The sequence below is a fragment of the Diaphorina citri genome, unplaced genomic scaffold (assembly GCF_000475195.1).
Source record: "Diaphorina citri unplaced genomic scaffold, Diaci psyllid genome assembly version 1.1 scaffold1343, whole genome shotgun sequence".
NCBI lineage: Eukaryota > Metazoa > Arthropoda > Insecta > Hemiptera > Psyllidae > Diaphorina > Diaphorina citri.
In genome coordinates this window covers 33488-49076 of record NW_007378771.1, presented here as the reverse complement: position 1 = coordinate 49076, position 15589 = coordinate 33488, and the positions used below count along the sequence as shown (strand labels likewise).

Sequence of the window (15589 nt, the reverse complement as noted above, 5' to 3'; positions counted from 1 at the left end):
TCACCAATGAGAAGAGAGAGAAGATGGTTGCTTTTATGCGGAAACATTTCATCTCTACTCATCCTCTCTATAACAAGTGCATTAGGAATGAAGTAAGATTCTCAGTGATCATCGGTATGTTATTTATTCTATCTTCATTCGCGTGGTATGTTACACCATGGTTCAGTCCTGCCACTGATGAAGAAATGCAAGTCTACAACTTCTCAAATCCCAGCAGACGATTTTCCACTCAGTTCTGGGCGCCATTTGACGTTACAGCGAGTCCCTACTATGAGATTTTCTTTCCGTTCACCCTGTATTCAACCTTCATGGTGGGTGTCTTGTCCTTGGAATTATTCACAACGTTGCCAATTCTAGGACTTCACGTGAAAGCACAGTTTGATATCCTCAGTGAATACTTGACGCTTTTAGGTAAGATAGTTTTCTTTTATTTTTCAAGCACAGTTTGATATCCTCAGTGAATACTTGACGCTTTTAGGTAAGATAGCTTTCTTTTATTTTTTCAATGACACGTTCATCAAGTAGGTATACAGAATACAATATTGACGCATAATTCTATGTTTTCTGACTTCATAGGTCACCCGGACATCTTATCCATCAACATCAAGACCGGACATATCACCCGTCACAATGAAATCACCCGCTATGATAACCGACTCAAAATTCAGCAAGCGAAATCCTTCCTCCTCCAAATTGTCCAGCAGCATCAACATATTCTGACTTTTGTCAAAACATTTGAGCGTAACAACCAAATTTTCTTTGCATTCCGTATGCTCCTGACTATTACATTACTCCTAGGAGTTCTCTGTCAGTATGTCTTCACCAACTCTCAGCGTGCTTACATTTTCTTCAACCTTATCATTGTCATGCAGTTTAACTTTTTCCTCTGTACCTGCTCCGAGTTGATCAATAGTGGGTACTACGGCGTTCACAAGAGCTCCTATAACAACTACTGGTACAACTTGGTATTCTCTGGCAATGGCATCACTAGGACTCTGGACAAGGACATCAGACGATACTTGATGATGATAATGCACTCTTCACCGAAATCCAAATACCTCAAGTTCAAGCATTTGGACATTGGGTTTCAAACTTTCGTTGGAAGTATCCGGCTGACGTACTCCCTGTTTGTATTTTTATTCTATGTTCAGAAATGAGATAGTAAATTTCTTTACGGTAGTTTGCACCTAGTTATTGCGAGTAGATTCACCTAAGAAATTCTTGAATCTCCATTGTGTAGGTCTTATGTTGATTGAAAAATTACAGCACATAGACACAGCTACATATTTTTATTCTATGTTCAGAAATGAGACAGTAAATTTCTTTACGGTAGTTTGCACCTAGTTATTAAGAATAGATTCACCTAAGAAATTCTTGAATCTCCATTGTGTAGGTCTTATGTTGATTAAAAAATACAGTACTTAGACACAGCTACCCTACGGTCAGGATTCTACGCTACGGTCAGACCCATTTTCTAATCGCCTTATCTCTCCCTCTCCCTACTTCGATTTTTTTCTGCTCCAGTTCATCTACACAAAGTAACTAGGTACCTACATAATTATATACCTAAGTACCTACTCGCTGACGTACTCCCTGTTTGTATTTTTATTCTATGTTCAGAAATGAGACAGTAAATTTCTTTACGGTAGTTTGCACCTAGTTATTAAGTATAGATTCACCTAAGAAATCCTTGAATCTCCATTGTGTAGGTCTTATGTTGATTGAAAAATTACAGCACATAGACACAGCTACGCTACGGTCAGGATTTTCCATCAAACAAAGTGACCAAGGTTGCCAAACTTGACCTACCTGTAGATCCAATGGCCCAAACAATAAAACAATTCAAAAGCCAAGAGATAAAACGCTTAACAATATTTTATTCGCATGGGTGAAGTTAAAATGTAGACTGGAAGACGGCAATTGAGATTTTTGGCGCATCCACTGAGCTCCAATTATTTTGAATTGCAAACAGGTGGAGAATCTGAGTAAACAGTGCAGTGATACGTGAGCGCATAATAAACTTGATTTTATGCACATGGAAAATGTGTCACATCCACTAAATTTCGAAGAGTTCAAGGGTATGTCAAGGTATAGTAACTAGTACTTTAATTTTTTAGGGTGAATATAAATTCCCTCTACACTCTTTGGATACCGTTGTCTGAATTTTAACATTATCATTCCCTTTTACTGTCCTTTTTCTTAAATACTCGTGTACCACTAAAATTTAATTGAAGAAGTTAACAACGTCACAAATTTTCTTTCTTATTAAATTTAGGTAGATAGGTACGAACAATAAAACAATTCAAAAGCCAAGAGATAAAACGCTTAACAATATTTTATTCGCATGGGTGAAGTTAAAATGTAGACTGGAAGACGGTAATTGAGATTTTTGGCGCATCCACTAAGCTCCAATTATTTTGAATTGCAAACAGGTGGAGAGTCTGAGTAAACAGTGCAGTGATACGTGAGCGCATAATGAACTTGATTGATGTGTCACATCCACTAAATTTCGAAGAGTTCAAGGGTATGTCAAGGTATAGTAACTAGTACTTTGATTTTTTAGGATGATTATAAATTCCCTCTACACTCTTTGGATACAGTTGTCTGAATTTTAACATTATCATTCCCTTTTACTGTCCTTTTCCTTAAATACGCGTGTTCCACTAAAATTTAATTGAAAAAGTTAACAACGTCACAAATTTTCTTTCTTAAAATTTAGGTAGATAGGTACGAGTATACGAAACATGGAAAATGTGTCACATCCACTAAATTTCGAAGAGTTCAAGGGTATGTCAAGGTATAGTAACTAGTACTTTGATTTTTTAGGATGAATATAAATTCCCTCTACACTCTTTGGATACAGTTGTCTGAATTTTAACATTATCATTCCCTTTTTACTGTCCTTTTCCTTAAATACTCGTGTTCTACTAAAATTTAATTGAAGAAGTTAACAACGTCACAAATTTTCTTTCTTATTAAATTTAGGTAGATATAATGTAGGTATACGAAGGTATGTACTTACTTTCATGTCCCATTTTTCTAATCGCCTTATCTCTCCCTCTCCCTACTTCGATTTTTTTCTGCTCCAGTTCATCTACACAAAGTAACTAGGTACCTACCTACATAATTATGTACCTAAGTACCTACTTCTCTCCCTCTCCCTACTTCGATTTTTTTCTGCTCCAGTTCATCTACACAAAGTAACTAGGTACCTACCTACATAATTATGTACCTAAGCACCTACTTCAAAAACTTTTTCCCAATAACGAAAAGGGACGAAAAGTTGCGTTTGCGAAGTGAATAAAAGCTGCGTCAGCTAAGATGATACGTCAACAAAGCTTTGTTGACATCTTCTTTCTTCGGGACGAAAAGTTGCGTTTGCGAAGTGAACAAAAGCTGCGTCAGCTAAGATGATACGTCAACAAAGCTTTGTTGACATCTTCTTTGTTGTAGTAGGTAGGTAAATACAAATAGGCATACACATAGCTTGTATGATTGTAGATTTATACATTTAATATTTTACAATAAAATTGTATTTGTTTTATGTAGGTATAATTTTATACTTACAAGTTAACTGATGACTCAGAATTCAGCGGACCAAAACAATACAAGACTGAGACCAACAGACAGGAGGTAACTAGTTTTCAACATCATGACAGTGTTTTAAAATAAATTTTATGTCTCAGAGGAAGGTCTACTAACTATTCAGGGCTAGATCACATTTTTTTTCTTTTTTCTTGAGAAATTTCGCCTTAAGTACAATTTAAGGAGCACTCTCCTTGTTTACAGATATGGACTACAACAAGGATTGTGCTTTAAAGAGGAAGAGAATCTTTTTAAATCATCGGGATTTTTTTAAGACAATATAAAAATAGAATAATAAATAATATTGCTCAAGACTTCGGGCCATTTCATGCAATAAGTTTTCAAAGGGATTTATCCTAGTCCAGTAAATGAATAAAACATTTCTCCCTTGTCTTCCTCTAGGATCATTTTATCCAGACATGGTTTGTTATCCTAGTCCAGTAAATGAATAAAACATTTCTCCCTTGTCTTCCTCTAGGATCATTTTATCCAGACATGGTTTGTTCTTCTTCTTCTTCTTCTTCTTCTTCTTCTTCTTCTTCTTCTTCTTCTTCTTCTTCTTCACATATTTCTTCGTCTTTCACTTCTTCCTTTGAAATGGACAAGACCTTGTATAGAAGAATTTTCAATCTCATTCTTGCAGGATAAAGAATTTTCAGTAGCATTCTGCGGGAGTAAAAAGAATTTTCAGTTTCTGGGCAGGATAAACAAGGTCTATTCTATTCTTATTTCTGAAACAATTTCATTTTTTATTCATACACTATTACACCATCATAGATAGGTTCATGGTCTATCTATAGGTACATAGATACCTCGTTTTTTTTCTATTTCCTACCTATTCTGTTTCTATTTGTTCTACTATCATTGTCCTTCTTCCCTCTCCCATCTATAGGTACATAGATACCTCGTTTTTTTTCTATTTCCTACCTATTCTGTTTCTATTTGTTCTACTATCATTGTCCCTCTCCCCTGTCTTACAGACGCCCCTGTTAGTCTGTCTACCATAGCTAGGGAGATATGAAGCTCAAGATATGCCAAGATAACGCCATGCGGAGGATTTCATTGAAATTCATGCAGCATAACTTTGAATATATCAAACCAGTGCCGGACCGAAGCAGGGGGTCAGGGGATGGTCTAGATTAAGTTTTTCAGGAACAACTTACAGCTATAGAGGTACAAATTGAATTTTCTCTCCCAAGGTCTCCCTCCCTTTTGAGCAATTACCTAACCCTTGTTATGTAATATCGCCCAGGGTGAGATAATTTCCTGGGCATAATGTTCTATTTAATGCAATAATTAAACAGAGTATGGCACACCACTTGACCATTCAAACGCTTTTAACATCCTCTTGACTCAGTGGCGTATAACAGGGGAACTCGTAATGACACGAAATACCGTAACCTATTCTTTACTTGTTTACATGTTATTTGATTGGAGACACTTCTAAGATTTTGAATTTAGGTATACTTACCATACCCCTGGACAGAGCTTGTGCTCCGCCACTAAAAATTTCTTACTAGGACTCTCAATCTCTTTTGCTCAGTCTTTCTGTCTCCTCTGTTCCTTTCATTGTTTTTACATAGATTTCTAGGGATTTGATTTAGGTAGGGCTCGTGCTCCGCTACTAAAAAATTTCTCGCACTCACTCTCCTACTCAGTATCTCTGCCCCTAGTGCCCCCTATCCCTCATTGGATTTGTTGTTACACCACTGATGAAGTGTGATGACATCGAACAACTTTGAAAACATTCGGGTTGAATTGTCTGCCCACTACAAGTGCTCATGAATTCCACAATAAAATGGAGAAATTTTCAAATAATAATAGAAATAGAGCGAAATTAATATGAATTTTCCCAGAGAAAATCGACGTTCAAAGCACAATATTCTTATGAATATTAACATTGTCCATGTTAAATGTCCCTAATAACTATCAGACCCGAAACCGAACATTTTTCAATTACTGAAAAATGCTCCTTTGGGCACTTTGGTTCAATGAGCGACCTACATGACCTCTGGTGAGTTGAAAATAAATGAATTCCATGTCTTATTCCTTATTTCTATGAAAAAAAAAGTGTTCCGTTCTACAAGTTAAACAGAAGTGTCTGCATAATGGATGTTCTACTGTTCCCAATGGAGAGACCCACACTCTGTTCCTGTGATCCCACCAGAGGGACATGGTGGTAAAGAAAAAAATCCTTTCAAAGTTCAACTTCCATTTTGATTTATTTGTGAGAGTAACCATACGAGGGGAAAGGTTAACAAAGCAAGCCTAGTTAGGCCGCGGGTTCGATTTCCGCCCGGGGCGGATTTTATCCTAAACTGATAATGTTCCAGAAATATCTCCATGGACCTCTTCACATCCTTGAAGCAACCTTTCATAAACCTTGAAATGTCAATGTAATAAGAGAAATGAGAACAACATTGATAGCGCTGATCACCTGATGATAATGCGAACAGCTGTTCATATCGCGCACTTCTGCTGTCGGCTTTGAAATAGGAACTTTGAAATTTTTCTTTACTGCTCGAGAACCACCTGGACAAAATTATTTTAGAAAGGGAAAGAAAATTCGACACAACATAATGAATAAATGATTTGGACTACAACACTGCGATTTGGAATAAGAGGATTAGCACCTCATATGGTAGCTAGGTCCTAGATACCTACATACTAGAGTTTTTCCCTATTCAGAAGATACTTAGCCGCAGCTATCTGAGATCAAAACTGACTAAATTTGACTTTGAAGACGTGAGACAACTCCCTAATATTTCACTTTAGCTCTTATCCGGGAAAGAAACATCCTGACATGTCTTCTGAAGGTTCTGGGTTCTGAAGATGCTGTGAAATTAATAGATTCTAAAGAATAACATTTCCTTCCACTGTATAGTTTTAGTGCTCTAACAATTCCTATTGTCAACCTATTGTATTATACCCTCTGTTTCCTCTGGAGATTATTACTTTTCACATCCTTTTCTGTATCTGAATTCTGATCTGTAGACCATCTGATTGTTTCTTATTTTGGATAGGTTCTTTATAAGGAGTTGACTTATCATGGAAGACCAAAGTAGCTCATACTGCTGGGTTCAGACAGAGAAATTATTGAAATTGCCAGTTAGAAAAAATAAAGCCAAAACAAGATCAATAAAAGATCGTATAACTAACTGAAGCATTTGAATAGGCCTTTATTGACTGCGGGAGTAAAGGGACTTTTCAGTCTCATTTCGGCAGTAAAAACAGTTTATATTCAATTCTATTAAGGTCAAAGTTGCTACAGATATTTACAAAAAGCAAAGAAGTTCAAATCTTTGTGAAACCAGGGAAAAGCAGTCAAGAAGGAGAAATGTTGAAATGAAATTAAAACAAGGTAAAATCACCCCAGGATACAAGAAATAAATAATTGATGTAATAATACTTTGTAATGTAATACCTAGGCAATTCATTTAGGTATTATTATTATTTTAAATTTCATCAAAACACCGGATACCTTTGTAAATTAAAAAAATCTTCTGAAAGCAGAATTTAAGAGATTTTCACCTCCGTAAGACAACATGACGAGAGGGGCAAAAAGTAGGTACCGACCTATCTACCTAGCAACCTACTTTGCAAACAAAAAAGAGGAAATTATTTTTTCACCTTTACAGTTTAGCGAAACTTGTTGGTATTCTGAAGTTTAAAATTAAAATATTATTTATTTTATAGCTTTGAAATTAATAAGAGTAGGTAAGAGTAGAACAAAGAAATGCAAAAGTTTTCTCAGTAGGTATCTATACTTACAAAAATATTTATAGATAGGTATGTTTGTTTTTTTCATCTTTAACTTTTATTTTTTGTTATTTTTTCTTTCAATGAGCGATATACCTACCTGGGCCCGTCCTGGATTACCATATTGTGTTGCTATACATCAGCATGTTTAGCATGAGGAAAATGGAGTGCGTGCTTGGGTAGCAGGGTACCAAAATACACATACCAAGCAACCAACTAATCTCCTAAGGAAACTTAAATAAATATTTAAATCAAATATCCCCTCCTTGATCCCCGGCAATCTCTAACAAAATATTTGCCTTACATGACCCTTCAACCACAAGCATTTGAAATTCGGTAACCCTTTTCGGAAAATTCCACCCGAAGTTTAAAACTTATTCCTACATAAATGATGTATCTGAACATTGTTTAATCCCAGAGATTATCAAAAAATTGCAAAATTTCCCTTGAGGCTGTAAGCATAGATGAAAGCGAGCAAGGAGGGAGGAACACGGTATTCAGTTTTTTGCTTTTTTAATTTTGAAAATGGGTTTTTGTTACTGTGAAGGGAAAAGAACTGTGTATGAATTTTTATGAGATACAATAAAAGTTGGATTTTTAATTTTAATTGTGTTTGCGAACTTCCTTTCTATCCCTGGAAAGAAATTTCATTTTGGGACTTGTACCGAGGAAAAGGGTTGTAATGGGTTTCTGTAATTAACATTGTTATACTTATTTCTAAAAATCTACTAAAACTCTGGTTCCCTTTATAGGATTATGATTGTCTAGAAATGCTGAACCAATTACTTACTCACAGTTTGGAAAGTCCAGGGCTCCTAGATGCCCGTTTTTCATACAATAGGTTTATTCATGGTAGGTAAGCATCATACAAAGTTCAAGCTACCTTGACTAATGTGGAAACTAGAAACGAATCCGATGAAAATATTCACGAAAAACTTCCCTCATGATTGTCTAGAAATGCTGAACCAATTAATTACTCACAGTTTGTAAAGTCTAGGGCTCCTAGATGCCCGTTTTTCATACAATAGGTAAGTTATGCTCAATTGCTCAATTTCCGTCATTCCCTTACATTCCTCTAATTTGAGTCCGCCAGGGTCGTAAGTAAGGGGGACGGGAATCAGGCAAGGAAGATAGAGATGTCCCTGAAATCATGTCTGAGGTTGGCCCTGGTATCCATTATGAGTAAAGCTTTGACGAAACGCATTTTTTTCTTGAGGTAAGTATCATACAAAGTTCAAGCTACCTTGACTAATGAGGAAACTAGAAACAAATCCGATGAAAATATTCACGAAAAACTTCCCTTCATATCAAAACAGAGAATGTGAAGTAGTTATAGTTATAACCTTCCAGGGATTCCCTTCCAGGTCTGTAGGTTAAAAATTCATGGTGGAAAAACATAAGAGTCGGAATAAACTATTTACCTACTCCACTCCACTATTGTTTTATATTAAATACCTACATACTCGTAATACAAGAGTTTGTAGCTTGAATTTTCTCCCAAAATTTAATCCTGTACATTGTACAACATACGTAGGTAGTCTAGGTGTAAACCTAGAGAATAGAAAAGAGAACCCAAATCATCAGCATGGGGAGACGTCACATCTAAGTTGAAAGTAAGGATGAATACTAAAACATCGAGAAGGGAGGGAACTCAACGTTTGTCAAAAAAAATATGAGCTTCAATTTATGTCAAAAATATTCCACTTGACATTTTTCACACAAATTCGTTTTTGATTGAATGCGACGAACAAACTAAGCTTATGGCTGTGGAAGTTGGTTTGAACTACCTACTTTAAGTTTTTCTTCTCCTTTTTTGCCGATAAAAGGTAGGTGTGACGGGGGAAAAACGGATGCTGTCTGTTCCATTCTTGAGGATGTGATGTTTGATTGATGCAATCGAAGTGTTTACGGCTGCATGCTGCCACTTGTGGTGAAGTTCAGTATTTCGAATTTGCTATTTCAATAGTACTGAATTCTAAGTACCTACACTCTTTGCTTTACTATAATAGAAAGAAAAGTAATGTACTTTAAAAGAGATTTGATAGAGGGAACTGTAACTGCTAAGGTCTTATCGTAGCGAAATCGAAGAGAGAAGGAAGACAGGATTGAAGTCAGTCCGAGAACGAACATTATCCCTTCAGGATAAAATCCGCCCCGGGCGGGAATCCGCGGTCTAGGGCTTACGAGGCAGACGAGCTACTAACCAAGTTAGGCTGGCTAGAAGTACACCATAATGAGGGTAGACTGCTTAGGAGTGCTAGAGACCCTTCACTGTTTGGTGTAAGGATCCAGGGTTGGGGGAGCCTGATGGTTACATAAGGTTAGGTATCATTCATTCACCAGATGACTAGTAAACATCTGCCGCTCTATGGCACGCGCCAAGTCCCCCTTCACATTTCAAACCAGAAATATCTCCATGGACCTCTTCACATCCTTGAAGCAACCTTTCATAAACCTTGAAATGTCAATGTAATAAGAGAAATGAGAACAACATTGATAGCGCTGATCACCTGATGATAATGCGAACAGCTGTTCATGTCGCGCACTTCTGCCGTCGGCTTTGAAATAGGAACTTTGAAATTTTTCTTTACTGCTCGAGAACCACCTGCACAAAATTATTTTAGAAAGGGAAAGAAAATTTGACACATAATGAATAAATGATTTGGACTACAACACTGCGATTTGGAATAAGAGGATTAGCACCTCATATCGAAGCTAGGTCCTAGATACCTACATACTAGAGTTTTTCCCTATTCAGAAGATACTTAGCCGCAGCTATCTGAGATCAAGACTGACTAAATTTGACTTTCAAGACGTGAGACAACTCCCTAATATTTCACTTTAGCTCTTATCCGGGAAAGAAACATCCTAACATGTCTTCTGAAGGTTCTGGGTTCTGAAGATGCTGTGAAATTAATAGATTCTAAAGAATAACATTTCCTTCCACTGTATAGTTTTAGTGCTCTAACAATTCCTATTGTCAACCTATTGTATTATACCCTCTGTTTCCTCTGGAGAACCAAACGGTTATTACTTTTCACATCCTTTTCTCTATCTGAATCCTGATCTGTAGACCATCTGATTGTTTCTTATTTTGGATAGATTCTTTATAAGGAGTTGACTTATCATGGAAGACCAAAGTAGCTCATACTGCTGGGTTCAGACAGAGAAATTATTGAAATTGCCAGTTAGAAACAATAAACCCAGAACAAGATCAATAAAAGATAACTAACTGAAGCTTTTGAATAGGCCTTTATTGACTGCGGGAGTAAAGGGACTTTTCAGTCTCATTTCTGCAGTAAAAACAGTTTATATTCAATTCTATTAAGATCAAAGTTGCTACAGATATCTACAGGTATTCGGTCAAATGCGTCGGACTATCCTGGGGGGATATACTGTTATACGTTGCACTAAGCCAAAAACGTTGAAAGCATTAAAAATAATCTCAGGTTCAACGTGGAATCCTGTGAGTTCACAAGGCATTCACCTGTTTCTGTGAACTTCACTCCGAGTGACTTCCGTTGATTTGATATTCGTCTTTAATTCTTCATGTTGTATCGGGAATTCTTCATCATTTCCACCGAGTATCAAGTTCCTGAGAATCCACTTGTAACAACTTCCACAACACAATGAAACTTCATCCGTTTGTTTTCATTAACGCAAGGTAGACAGACGTCTTGGCTTTGTGTTTCGCTGATTGAGAGGTGAGTTTATTGAGAACCAGATGGTTGCAATTATTTAATTTTCTTTTTCTTCGCCTTTTCCCATGTGTAGACGGGGTCGGCGTTTTTCGTCAGCCCTCAATCAGCTCTAGGGTGATCGCTTTTGGACTGTCATTTGGTTTTGGCTACAAAATTTTACGAGTGGATGCTTTAGTAAGGGAAATTACAGTTCAGTCTATCCCTGGATGGCAATGAGGGAATTTCATGCCTAAAGTTTTGAACTTTTCAGTCAAATTTAAAGTGAAACAACACATAGTTCTACCACACAGAAGTGGGACATTGGACATGAATAATTTAAATTAATGTAAACATATCTTTCGATCTTTTTGCTATGGGTAAGCATTACTTAATAATTAGGTATAATCAAAATCAATTCGAAAGTACACACGTACGGACTGTACCTAATCTAAATTATATGCAAGTAGGTATTATCACTATTTTTCATTATAGTCATTATACGATTCAGTAATTAAAGTTCTGAATTCTGATCAACCATATCCTCACTCCTTGGCATGGTTGAGCGGTTTAAAAAAGTGGCAGGTGTGAATTTGGTTTCTCATTCTAAAGAACTCGCTGATTGCAAGGTGGAACGTTACAAGTTGTTTATCCCCAGACTATGGTGGATTAGCCATAAAAATATCATTAATTTTATTCAATTTATCAATAAACCAGTACCTATTGGCTATGCCAGTTGTGTTACAAACTTACAAGTTTGTCTTTTTGTAGACAGTGTGGTTATAGTGATGACCCAATGAGTCTGTTGTTGGTAGAAAAGAAAAGGATAAAGGAAGATTCGTAGAAGCTTAACACATCCTTTAGGGCTGTTTACCCCTACACCTAAGCCTCGGAGTGCACCAAGACAAAGCCGACAAACGGACAAACATAATAATAATAATAATAGATACCCTAATATACAGAAGTAATAGTTAAAAGAAAGGTCTATCTATCTATCTGCGATAGCTCGTTGAATGCACCATTTCTCTCAGTGGATCACTAAAGTTGAACTTTGTATCCGAATGGTTGACCATCTTAGGCAACCGCGTGGTTCTAGTTCTTCCTGGGGATGGCAATTTGGCATTGTTGCTGTTTGCAACAAAGATGGCTAATTTTCGTGTTAAATTGAAGAACGGTCCAGACAAAATTGGCCCAAATTATCTCATTTACAAAATGCAGGTGAACATAGCATCTGCCGTTTATATTACACGTATGTATTTTATTTTAATATTGCCATGATGTGTGGTACCTGGTACCTACCTATGTCTCAGTAGATCCTTCAATGAAGTGAAAGGTACCAAGATACACAAAAAAGATAATATACTTAGGTACGTCCAATAAATAAATATTAATTTATTTAGCTGTTATTTTAAACAAATTGATAAAGGCAAACCTCGTGTTTCTTTTCATAACTTTTTTTTTCTTTTTTCCTAAATTATTTTGATAGCGGTTTGGTTTTTGATGATATTGATGATTTTCAATACCTAATGTGCTCGTATTTAACAAAAATGAAAGTTACTTGAAGTACAAAATGTACCAGTAAGTAGGAAAGTTCAAAAGAATATATTTTTTATTCACGTGGAAATTTGAGTAAAAAAGTCAGTTTAGATATATTTATATTACGAACATCCCCACCTCTACAAACTCTACATCATGTAGAAAGTAAAAATTCTCGTCATTACAAAAAAGGAACCATACCTAAATATGTACCTCAATAGAGAGTAATACACGAGTATCAAAGTTCATAACTAAGTAGGTCTTTTACAAGCAGCCTTTTATGAAAATGATTCCTTTTGATGTCCTCATAACTGAACTTCGAGAGGAAAATGACTCCCCAAAATATAAGAGTAGATATAAATTACCTATACCTATGCTCAATTGCTCAATTTCCGTCATTCCTTACTATTCCTCTAATTTGAGTCCGCCAGGGTCGTAAGTAAGGGGGACCGGGATTCAGGAAAGGAAGATAGAGATGTTCCTGAAATCATGTCTGAGTTGGCCCTGGTATCCATTATGAGTAAAGCTTTGACGAAAACGCATTTTTTTCTTGAAAAAAAGTTGGAAAAACTCAGTTCCTTTCGTTTGTAGTTCAACATCACAGTTTAAAACTTTCTTGGGTTAAAAACAGAGTGGAGTTGAGGGCATAGAGTTGTATCTCTCAGCTCTCAGGGTCTATGCGGGTTTGAATTTATCGCTGGTAGAAGTAAGGTCCATGCTTTAATGCTTATATGCTCTGGTACTATGTATGTAAACTCAAGTAAGCATCCTTTAGGTTACCTACCTACCTGGCAACAATAAAATTAAACTTGAGTTAAATTTTCAAATAATTTACCCTTTAGTAAGTTTCCACATGAAGAATTCATAGGAGTTTGACACAGATGAAAAAAGGTATTACGGACGTAGGTTTAATTTGCATTGGGTGTAAGATTATGTATACCCTACCTCATCTGCGACCTTAAATCTCAATGACATGGTCATTTACTCCACGACAGCACTGATTTTACTTACTACAGCTATATTTTTATGTACGTTTACTACGCAGCACTACAGTTTCTTTGAAGTTTAACACCTCGTTTACAGGTGCCAATTCAATTTTAAAATTAGTGTGGTATCTTTTTTTCACTTTTCAATATTCAGCTGATAAAATCTACCATCTCCACAGCTTCTGAACCTCTGAGTAAAAGAAGATGCATTTGACTTGGTGTTGATTTCTGGCAGGGATTATTCATAAAGTATGACAATAGTTCATGCTCTAATATTCATTTCACGGAGAAAAACAAGGTAGCTGTGCCAATCTTGAACCTCAAGCCCCTGAACTTGGCCAATTAGGAAGGAATTTCTTCGGAATTTTTTGCTATAGGTATGTTGAAATAGGTTACGATAACATTACAGAGCATATTTTTTTTAAAACCTGGATATGTTTATTAGAGGTTATAGTCAGAATTCATTTCTCAATTAAGGATTGTTTTTTCTGACCAGGTAAGTAATTAATCTTTAATCTTTTTTGTTTTTCTTCTCTCTCATCTCTTTCTAAGTTTCAAGTTGGATAATCGATTTTCCTAAAAGAGATACAGAGAAGAATCAGTCGAACTCATGACAAAAAAAGGCCTAAAAATGGAATCAGCAGAACAAAAAAACCCAAATAATATTTATTACAAACGAATTCCCCCAAATTCAATCCCTCACGGTAAAATCTGTGGTGTTAAATTTATCCTCTGAACATCATCAAATTGATTTTCCGTTTGGAATGTGTGAACAGCAAGTTCAGGTGTTTTTATTTTGTTTTTAGGCAGGATAACACATTTTAAAATAATTACCCTTCTATCCAATTTCTACATTTTAATTACCTAATTTAAAAAATGCAAATGCACCTTTAATCAATTTGGAGATAAGGAGACCAGGAGGTTCCAATTTCAAAAAGATTTGCCTTACCTCCTCTAACATTTGCACAAACAATTATACGATGATCCCAAATCACGCAGTGACAGGTAATTCAGCATAAACACACCGAACAGACAATAAACACCTTCATATCAAATAAAACTAAAACCAAGTCTTATATCAAGAGGGTTCAGCAATTCCCTCAACACAACTAGAATCTATAGGTATTATTGAAATAGTTAATATTTTAATTAATTTATCCTGAGAAATAATTAAAGAAAGACATGAATTGCTTTATAAAAATTTTCTAAATATACTTTTCAGTAAGAACTTTTCTCCGGAGACGAAATTAAATTTGGATGATAAAGGAGATAATTTTAGAATAGGAACATGTCTTGTAAGCTGCTATCTCGAAAGTTTATGTGGTCGGCAGGGAAATTATACAATTCTGGGGACACAGCAATGAAACATAATAATATATGTATTATTACTGTTAGGTTAAATAATTGATTTTCACACCCTAGGGCTTGAACATTCTACACGATCGGCATAGAAAGCGCGCTTTTCAAGAAGCTAATAGTGCGAACTAAGAGTATGATTCGTGTTAGTGGGATGTGCCTCAACTCCTTTTCACTGTCGCCCAAACATTATAGGCAATTCGGCGGTAGGTATGTGTACTATGTCCGAATAAAATTTGAATCTCGGAGCGCCAGACAATGTCTGGCAAGGTTCAAGATGATACATGAGGACACATCAGGACGTCCTCCTTCACACCCAATAAACCGGTTTCGAAGTTGTGAATCATTGGTGAACATTTCCCTCTCTCCCCCCTCCTGTGGTTATCTGATTCAATTCATTAAGTGATCCATTTAAATCTCAGACGATCCGAAATGCCATTATATTGTTTATTCTTTTAATTGGAAACCGGTTTGTTGGTCTTGATTCACTGGGATTTTCTTCGTCTTCGGTGCAGTCTGGCACCCTTTAAACTGAGTTCGAGGCGCACCAAGGCGAAATACCTAATGTGGGATTGATTTTAGCCCTGAGTTCATCTGGATTTGGACTCAATAAAGATCGACTAATCTTGTAAGTAAATAAAGATTAGGTATGTAACTAGGTACCAACATATTTTTTACATACATGGTTTT

The 15589-nt window shown here is 36.1% G+C and overlaps 1 protein-coding gene across 1 annotated transcript; it reads left to right on the top strand.

Moving 5' to 3' along the window:
- The first annotated feature begins 35 nt into the window (after window positions 1-35).
- LOC113470019 lies at window positions 36-1157 on the top strand. Its single transcript, XM_026828142.1, has 2 exons — window positions 36-411; window positions 577-1157. Exons 1-2 carry the CDS (start codon window positions 36-38, stop codon window positions 1155-1157), a joined length of 957 nt encoding a protein of 318 aa, XP_026683943.1.
- Window positions 1158-15589: the final 14432 nt, after the last annotated feature.

Coding starts and splice junctions, on each gene's coding strand:
- LOC113470019 (XM_026828142.1), top strand. CDS start 36: ATGCGGAAACATTTCATCTCTACTCATCCTCTCTATAACAAGTGCATT. Junction 412..576: donor TGAATACTTGACGCTTTTAG/GTAAGATAGTTT, acceptor CTGACTTCATAG/GTCACCCGGACATCTTATCC.